This window comes from Indicator indicator, chromosome 28 (genome assembly GCF_027791375.1).
Source record: "Indicator indicator isolate 239-I01 chromosome 28, UM_Iind_1.1, whole genome shotgun sequence".
NCBI classification, from domain to species: domain Eukaryota; kingdom Metazoa; phylum Chordata; class Aves; order Piciformes; family Indicatoridae; genus Indicator; species Indicator indicator.
In genome coordinates this window covers 8,837,408-8,847,361 of record NC_072037.1, presented here as the reverse complement: position 1 = coordinate 8,847,361, position 9,954 = coordinate 8,837,408, and the positions used below count along the sequence as shown (strand labels likewise).

The 9,954-nt window shown below is 46.4% G+C and overlaps 1 protein-coding gene across 1 annotated transcript in view; it reads right to left on the bottom strand.

Moving 5' to 3' along the window:
• Positions 1–9,194: 9,194 nt before the first annotated feature.
• The window catches only part of TTLL11 (tubulin tyrosine ligase like 11), a 48,498-nt gene continuing 47,738 nt past the window's right edge, over positions 9,195–9,954 (bottom strand). Inside the window, exon 9 of the mRNA XM_054393240.1 lies at positions 9,195–9,484. Within this exon, the coding sequence (XP_054249215.1) occupies positions 9,195–9,484 (290 nt within the window). The remainder of the gene's footprint in view (positions 9,485–9,954) is intronic.

Below are 9,954 nucleotides of genomic sequence, written 5' to 3'. Positions count from 1 at the left end.
ATCATAAAACAAAAATTTCCCACAGGAGGGTTTTTTCTCCTTACAATGCAGCTCTTCACAGCTCTGTTGTTAAAACCTAACACCAAGCTTGTCGTAAAGCCCTCAGACATTAGTCAGAAGCTCAGAGTAGAAAGGGAACCAGCTCTAGAGGTTATTTAATAAGGTTATTTGATTGCAGTCTGTGTCATTTCTTTGGCCTAAGAGCAGGGTCATTTGTTGTAACCCCCTGTGATCCAGGGATTAACAACACTTCCCACAGAGCACAGAGCTCTGGCAGAGGAACATGACTGTCTCCATCACACAGCCACTGAGCTGAGCAGGCTGCTGACAGGACAGGCAAGCTGGTTCAAAGCAGTGGCAGTGCCCTGTAATGCCCTTTTAGCACTGCACATTGATGCCAATTCTCACATTTTTGTGACCAAGGGAAATGATGGTCCAGGTTAAATACAGCAGCTGAGGGCATCCAACAGCCAGTACCTTTCTTGGCCCTGGGGGGCTGCAGGGACCCAGCAGAGCAAGGAGGATGATGAGAATCATAGAATTGTTTCAGTTGGAACAGCGCTCTAAGATCATTGAGTCCTACCATCAACCTAACACCATCATGGCTGTTAAACCACGTCCCAGAATGCCATGTCTGCATGGTTTTTGAACAGCTCCAGGGATGGTGACTCCACCACCTCCCTGGGCAGCCTGTTCCAATGCCTGACCATCCCTTCAATAAAGAAGTTTTTCCTAATAATCCAATCTAAACCTCCCCTGGCACAATGTGAGGCCGTAAGAAGACAAGCACTGTTTCCAGCCTGGGGCTATGCAGGAGGGAATGATGCTCTGGCACTCACAACAACCCTGCTTTCCAACATTTCCTGCTCCAGGCTTCCAAAGCCAGGATGAAACCCCTCAATTCAGAGCTGAGCATTCAAGTGATCTCATTCTTGAGGGGGTGGGGGGAAAGGCAATTCTCTAAGAAAAAAAAAAAGAGGTGGCTGGGAGTTAGTGTAGATCACACAACAGCACCTTCATCAAAGAATTTTAATTGTCAGTGCTGATCATAGTTCTTCCTCATAATTCAAGAGCAGATGCAAGATTGGACCAGGCTGGAAAAAAGTAGATGGCAATAAATAAAGTTTAAATTAAACTCCTTGAAATGTAGCCATGCTGGGCAACCACCAGCCCAGGATTGATGGGCCACATCTGGATGAGGCATTAATAGCTCCTGTGCAGCACCTGCATTCTCAGGAGTGCAACGTGCCCACTGCCAGCGTGCAGAGAGGAGCACGATTACAGCATGTGCCTGTGGCACAGAATTAATGCCACTGCTCCAGCAGGGACTGACAGAAAAATGAGGCTCCCGATGGGAGAGGAACTTGTAACAAAAAGAAATCTCAGCAGTGAGCTGAAGATGGAGATAGAGCCAGATCTGACATGGGAACAGTAAACATCTGGGCAAACCTCCTGCCACACATTTCTGTGAGTGGGCTCAGTACAGACATCCCCCAGGAACAGCAAAGCCAGAAGCTGTCTGAGGCTCAGAACAAGCTCGTTTCTTCTCTGCAAACAGCCAGGATTCAGCGTCTCCTACGCACACTAACCTCAGGATGCCTTTTTCCCTGGGGAACCCTAATGCAGTGAGATGGCTGATGCCACCCCCTTGCCTCTCATGCTGGCAAGCATTGTTGCTTTCAAGAAGACACAAGTGGGGAGCACTCGTGGAGTGCTGCTGCTGGTATGTAAAGATCAAAATGTGCTGCTGCTATCCACACTTGTCCACCTCAGTGCCAGGTATGCACATCCAGCTCTCATCCCCGCCAGCAGCATTCCCATTTCTCCAGTGCCATGCTTCATGAGGTAGTACAGCAGGGGTGGGGAAGAGCCAGCCTCTTGCACACTGGTCTGGCCTCCAGCACACTCATACCTTGTGACCAAAGGCTGACAAACCTATGACTCAGAGCAGAAATCAGTCAAGAGGATCTGAGAGTCCAGGTTCCAAACCCTTGCTGTCACCGAAAGCTGTTAAGCAGCAACTCTAATCAGCACTATCTAGAACAGAGCATAGGTCACAGACTCAGCATCAGCCCAGACCTGGAGATCATGTCTTTTCTTGCTGTAATTGTCAACATACAGGCAACTCTTCCCTGTCGTCCAGACAGTTCTGAACAGCCCCCTGACAGGAAAGGATATCAGCAAAATAAGCCTCTGAGACTGACAGGTCCCTCTCCAAGCAGTGTAGATAAGCTTCTAGATTACTACAGTCACCTCAGGGACAAAGATGGGTACAGAAAAGAGCGCTGGGCACAGTGAACTATTGCTAATGTCTCAGCTGTGCTCTTTATCTGCTTGGCTAGTGCTGGGGTATCCTATATCTCTGCATGCTCAGAGTCCGGCTGCTGGTAAGGCAATGACTGGGAAGCAAAGGATGCTTTCTTTCCTTTTCCCTAAACTATGCACCAGATGAAAAGGGGAATAACTCTCTCTCCTACACAAAAATAAGTTTGAAAGCAGAGACAGGTAACAAAACCAGCAATTGAGCAGCAGAACTGCTAGATACTGGCACAAAGACAGGTGATAGCACTCATTTTTTTGGACAGGTTTCTAATTACTGAACACCCTTGAGTGCTCGCTGCAGAATCTCTGTATGCTTGCAGGCAGAGGCACATTAGCAGTCATGCCAGTCAGCATCTCAAAAAAGAGGAGACAGCTTCATAAAGAGAGTCATTACCCAAGAGGAGTGCTCAGCTTGTAAGTGGAACAGTTTGCTCTAGCTCAAGTGGGCAGCAAGGAGCACACTGCAGCATCCTGGGGAGGAACAGCTGAGTGCCCATGGAGGGAGTTGTACCTTTGCCTGAGCTGCTGCAGCTTGGCCCTGCACAAAGCCAGGATGAGTTTCCCACTGTGGAGAAAGCTGTCTAGCATCTTTTAATAGTTAAATCAGTATGTGAATAGCATGACAGCAAAGCAAAACAGAGCATCAGGCTGAGCAGCTGGGGCCAGTGGTGGTCACTGGACAGACAAACCCTTTCTTTTTCTCAGGGATGGGGAGAAGTCAAGTCCTTGTCCTACAGCACAGCTGGGAGATACCATCTGGAGTACTGCATAGTTAACAATTCCAGTCTATGCAAAGTGACATTTTGGTCCCATCAGATCCAAGACAGAAACATTAGTAGGAGAGAATAAAGCTGATGCTCACGAGCTGCACAGGACAGGGTACCCCTGGAGCCTCCTGGCCTGGCCAGCTCACCTGCAGCTTGTTCCTGGCAGCAAATCAGGAGAACAGGCTGGCATGAGCTGCAGGTGAGCAAGGCAGAGGGATGGGCACAAGGCTTGTTTCTGACAGTGAGCTGGCAAGAGAGACTGCAAGGAAGTTGCTGCCAGGATGGTAGACATGGGGCTGCAAATAAGCATGGCCAAAAGTGCAGAGAAGGCATCTACTCCTGAATGCTTTGAAAGCAATGGCATTGAGTGCTGCCTTTTAATCCCTGACTTCACTAGTCAGAGGTTTTCACAGTCGTTTTAGAAGCACAGGTGATACAAAAGATGCCCATGCACAGACCTGTTTGCCACAGAAATCAAACCACCACAAAACACTGGACAGTGGCAGATGAAGCATATTCACTCACATCCCAAAAGGCTGCATCAGGTAGTGTAAAGTGAGCTGACTCCCAGCCACACACAGCCCAAGATACCTGGGTCACAGCTTGCTAGACAGAAGGGGGACAAGACATTGTAGAACAGATAGGTGCAGAAGGAGCTGAACTCCCAGATTCCCTATCTGGGAGCTGGGCTGCTGTGGGGAGCTCCCAGTTCTTCAGACAAACCCTTCCTGCAAAGGAACCTTCCCCAAAACCAGCAACATAAACGAGAACCATCAAGGTAAATAATCTAATTTCTTGATTTAAAAAAAAAAATAAAAAAGGCCTAGGATCAAGAAAGCAAAGGTGAGAGAGTTCAGTTCTCTCCTCCATGACAATAAGGGAGGGAAAAGGAGGGAGATAAAAGGCAAAAGCAGAGGTGAAAAAGCAGCAGTTAAGTGCTGTGAGAACAAGAGTTTCAAGGAAAATAAATGAAGTAAAGTTCTCTGGTAAGAACGCAGAGGGCAACAGGGGAGCAGAAGTGAGAAGAAAAAAAAAATTACTTTTCTGAAGATCTGTTCATGTTCCACTTAAGATTGCTGAGTGTCTCAGCTTGCTGTGATCTGAGGACCTCCACAGTCCTCCTGCCTGCACTCCAACCATGCTGCTGGGGGAGCAACCATGACCAAGGTCTTTCATCTCCCTATCTACACCAAGTCTCAGCAATATTTACAAATTGCTACTGAAATGTGATCCATTTAATAGTAACTGAACTCCTACCATCACCACCCTGACTTCAAGGTCTCTTGAAGGTCTTACAACAGAGAGGACCCACAGCCCATGCCACTGCACCATCCCCTTCTCACAGGCTACACAGCTGCCTGCTTTAGGAGGCTCTGATCAACTTCTGTGAGTGATGGAGATCAGCAGTGGAATAAAGCACAATCCACACCAGATGTGCCAATTATTTCACCCTGGTCTCCCTGTTCCACACTAACAAGCTGTGCAGCAGCCCCTGGGCACGCTCACCCAGCTGCTGAGGGTGTAAAGCCCAGGTGGGCTCTGTGCTCTGATTCCTTCTCACCAACCATGAACAGCAGAATTGTTATGAAGATGGCCCACTTCACTCAGGGCTTGACAATGACAAACCCACCTGAAGGACAGTCCTTACTGTCCCCTCCTCCAAGCCAGGCCACCCCCTTCCCCATTGCCCCCCGTCCGTTACTCATCGGCAGCTGCCCTGAGCAGGCAATGGCTGCTTCAGGTGGCAAATGGCTGCCGGGAAGGTTCCGGAAGCACAGGGGCTGTGGTGGGCACGGGGGCTGCAGCGGGCATGGGGGCCAGGCCCTGCTCCCCATGTGGCCAAGCCAGGCAGGAATGACCATGGAGATTCCCATGTGTGGGGGTGCTCCAGAAAGCCCCTGGTGACTCCATCTGCTAGAGCCAGGCCTGACCAAGCAGTAATTCACTGAGCATTTCTGCTCTGCGGAACCAAGAAGCAGCCTGCATGTGGATACCACCGTGCCCATGGATGTGGGCCTGAGAGCAGCAAGGTGGGCAGGCTGGAGGACCAGCACCCACCCAGCAAAGCCACAGAGTGCAGCAATCACACAGGGAAAAGCTGGAATTGATGCATCAACTCGGCAAAGGCTGGTGCACGGCAACACCTCGAAGAGACGCCGCAGGATAGATTCACTTTGAAATGGAGACACACACCCTGCAGAAATGCTGGTACAGAACATAGGAAGCTGAACTAACAGATTTGGCCAAGCTGACCACATCAGTTTATTAGACAAGCTGAGAAGAAAAACCCTGGAAAACAAATTTGAGGGAAGGGGGTAATACAGAAGCAAACTGCCACTGTCCATCCTGTTATCCTCTGAGAAAAAGAGACAGAAAAGCACTACTAAAAAACCAACACCACCACCTCTCACACCCTGCATCTTTTGCTAGGAAGGTACCTCAGGATTAAGAGCATCAGTGCAGGCTAGCAAGGCAGGGCTTTGATGGTGACTATGAAAGTCAGTCTTGCCATAGTAAGCAAGTGCAGAGGCATCATCCAGGTAGGCCCCACTTAGGAGCTGCTCCTCCTGTGGCTCCCGCATCCATCAGTACAGGAGTAATAACCTTCTTGCGCTCCCAAAATCAGCACAGAGGCTCCAGCCCCATCCAACTTAAGCACCCAGAGCATAAAGATATGAAACTACACCACTGACTGACCTGCAGAAGGCTCCAGCAGAAGGAGGATTAGATCCCTCTTCATCAAAAGGGTTTCCAAACTGCCACTACCAGTCTGGAAGAACGTTCTGCCCTCCTGATGATGGGCTGAACCAAAGACTGATGGGATCAGGGGGTAATGCTGGTAAATAGGAGTCACCTGCACAGCATGGGGGTGGAAGCTCCAGCTGAGAAGACCAATTCTGAGAGAGGTATAACCGGTTCCACCTGAACATTAGCTGTGTAATTACCTGAGTACCTCCAGCTGTGTTTCAGAAGAAAGTAGCTAGAAGTACATGGCAAGTGATTTGCTTAGTACGTTTTATGTTCCCGAAACACGTGGCTGTAATGGGGTGAGTTCGACATGAAGTGTTAAGGGCTCAAACCAGATCTAGCAGAAGACAATTTTCAGATGACTTAACCTGCAGAGAAAGAACTCAAAATTTCACAAGAAGTCACCAAGCTTGGGCTAGATGCAAACCTGCAAGGAAGAGGGAAGTCTGGCTTGAATTTCTTGACTCGCTCACCTGACATCTTCTTTAGCTGTCGGAAGTGCTTTATTCTGATTTAAAGTCATTGAGGAATCCCAGAGCAGTGTGTCTGGTAAGGAGAAAGATACCACCGGTGTGCAATGTTCAGCTCCTGTATGTAATAATGGAATGGTGCTGTGTTAACCTCTGAAAAGCATATACAGAAAAGTACTCCTGAAAAACCAACACCCGCCACCTCTTGTGTTCTGCATCTTTTGCTAGGAAGGATTAACAGATTATCAGTGCATTAGCATTCATGTCCTGGATAAAGTGTCTTAGTAATTTGTGTGTGTGTGCACGGGCAGGTAACTTAAAGGCAATGTGAAATTGCTTTGGATGCTAAATAATACACAGAAGATATTGCAATAGATGGCAGTGAAAAGAAATGCGAGTTTGTCATTAAGTCTCTACAGTACACTCCTGGCTTAGCTCCCTCCTCCCCCGAGAATAATATTGCATTCAATTTTCCAATTACATAAATAAATGAACACTGGATTACTAGAGGCAGATAATTGAGTATTTTGACTTTTCTACAAGGGACCCTTCATATTTGAAATGGGAGATAAACAGGGCATACTGCATCAACCTGTGTGTGCACAGGTTATAGAAATCTGAATTAGATTCAGGGAACAGAAAGATCTCCAAAACAGAGAGAGATCTTAGCAGTGTTCATTCTATACAATAGTTAATTTATTCCACTGCTATCAGGGTAACTTACACAATAGCCAAACCTGGGTATTTCAGGCTATAGATTGCACTACTTGAAAGCTGTAAGGAAAGGCATTTGCAGTTGTAGCATTTTGAAGCCAACTCTTCTGTAACTCTCTCTTTCCAAGACATCAATCACAAGATGAGAGAAACTGTAAGCTATTTTCTGGCAACACACTGCCAATCGCAAGACAAATGTCAGATGTCACAAAATGAGAAGTAACCATTTTTCAACCTGTGAATGTCTTCAAATATATTGCAATGAATGTGTGAAAAAAATGACCCTTTCAGCTTCATTTGTCCTGACAGATGCCAAACCTTGGAGTCTGGCATTTTATCTTCATCGTGCAATAATCTTTGTGAAATTTAAACAAGGTTGAGGGCAGTGGCATTAGTCTACAGTTGTCCTCTTATGTACAATACATAAAATTTCAAATAGCCTGGTCATTGAACTAAAAAAACCTCATCACTACTACTTATTGGTGTTACAGAAAAAAGACACAGAGGAGAAGAAGGGATGCCCACATCTGGTAGGGACACATGCTGGGGTGAGTTTCTGGTGGGCTCTGCTGGAGTCTACATTGTATTGCCATGCTGCCACTTAGGAAGAAGACATGCTGCTGGAAACTGACCTCAGCAAAGTAACTGAACTTTCCCTCAAGTGAAAGCACACTCGGTGCTGGGTGCACATTCAGCCCAGGACACTAAATGGGGGGACTCTCTCCATACTGACAGGGCTTCCAAGGCCACAGCTCTGATCACCAGCCACTGGGGGCATTTTGACATGGACCTCATCCAAAGCAAAATGGCCAGGTGCAGTCACAATCTTACAGCTCTGCCACATTTCACAGTATGAAGAATATCAGTACATAAGAAGACTCATTACCATTAAAGAATAGAACAAAGGAGGCAAAATCAAACTTGCCTATAGACATACATTATTGCAATAAAATACGAGAGCAAAAAGAATTTGGCTGAACAGCCCCATGAAGTTCTACGTTATTCCTATCCTTTCAGCCATGCTGTGTTTAGCCCTCCAAAAGAGTGTGATTACAGAAGTCAGGGTTCATTTCTTGAAAAAATAAGAGCACTCTGTACAACTCCAGCAGTACAGCTCAGCATTCCTGACAAAATATCCTTTTAAATAATACAGATTTAACTTGTACAGTGTTATACCATTACTTAAGGGGGAAAAAAGAACAATATGTGCAAAGACAAAAAATAACCCAACTTGCTCTAGATGTTACTGCAGATAGGGTAACAAACACACAAAAGGCAAAAAATAAGCAAACCTAGAATAGAGTTAGTTCACCCTAGAGTTAGCAACAGGATTGTTTTCACTGGAATTTAATGCAACTCATTTCTTTACACTGTACAGCATTTTGCAGAAGCAGTGCTTAGTACCTGAAGACAAACCCACCACTTGATTCACGAAATTTGACTTCATGAAGTAAATTTTTACTGTGAACAAGTATGAGCTTAGTGGTTCTCTGGATGCAAAAGGATAAACAGCTTTAGTTTTTCTCTAAAAAATTAACAGTACTTGTCATGGCAAAGACATGTACAAAGAAGTAGAAGCCAAAATGTGATTTCAGTGTTTTAAGACTGCCTTTAAAAAATAAGTACATAGACAATGACCAAATCTGTACTGACTCCAACACGTACAGTCCAAGCCACCCAAAGAGGGTCAAAGCCTGAAGTCTGACCACAAACATAATCCCAGGTCTCAGTTTTCTGGAGTCCACAGCTGGTATTTGAGCCTGCAGCTCCTTCCTTGGTTTCCATGATACGTCCAGTGCATAAACAACATAATTCCCTTGATTTGAGTGTGCATCTCCATCAGCACAACCAATCCCATGATGCTGATTATCATCCCACTGTATTTTGGTCCTGGTCTTCATAGGTGGTTTTCTATCCACTGGGGATGAAAGCAGAGTTTGTCACAGGAGGTGTACTGCAGGTCCAACACAGAGGTAAATAAATAGCCATTGCCAGGATCATTACCAGAGAACAGGAGCATGCAGGAGCCTTTCAGAAGAGCACAAATTCAAAAAAGCTGAAATAAATAATTGGGACTTTGAGGGGAAGGGATTCAAGAGTCTGTCTCTCCTCCTGCAACACATCTACACACCTGGAGATGAACTCTCAGTTCTGTGCTGGTGAGTTAGCACCGTTAATAGCGATGACTTCTATAATCTGCTAATTTACTGGCTGTGGCCATGCGATTTGGGAGGGGTGCATGGGCAGCTGGTGTGAGGTGAAGTCCCTCTGTCTGACAAGGAACTACTGCCCTTCGGTGCTCCACCATCCCACGGCCACAGCCCAGGCGCTTCTCATCCAGGGCTGCCAGGTGATACTCACAAAGATCGATCAGCGATGCCACTTGCTCATGAAGTAGGAGAGACTTGAATTTTTTCTGAGCCAGGCAGAAGAAAGCTTCCACAAAGGCTTGCAAACACATTCCTGCAAGGAAAAGGTGCTTAGAGGAGAATCATAGCACAGTGTTCTCTGCCAAACCACATTCTTGAAGCATAAAGCTATCTCTTGGTTCTTTAGGCAGCAAGGCTAAACGTGTGTGCTGAGTGGGGACACATACACCCGTGTTAGTTAACATCTTTTAATTCCAACAGCAGCCATCTAGATTACTCACCAAGAAAAGAAATTATCTGTCCTTCAAAGACCAAAAGACAAGGGGTTTTTGTGTGTAACGCACAGGAACTCACTTAGTGTTTCAGTACAGGGCAAGCCCAGGCTGGGTGATGCTCTCTGTCACTGAGGCTATTTCTGGTCATCAGCCTTACCAGCAGCCTGGCATCCAGAGGTGAACTGGTACAGCAACAACTGACTGTAAAATATTGTACCATTAAATTGATGGAGTATCAGCCTTGATTTCTGCTGCCTCAAATATCAAATTGAAAAACCAAATCAGACAC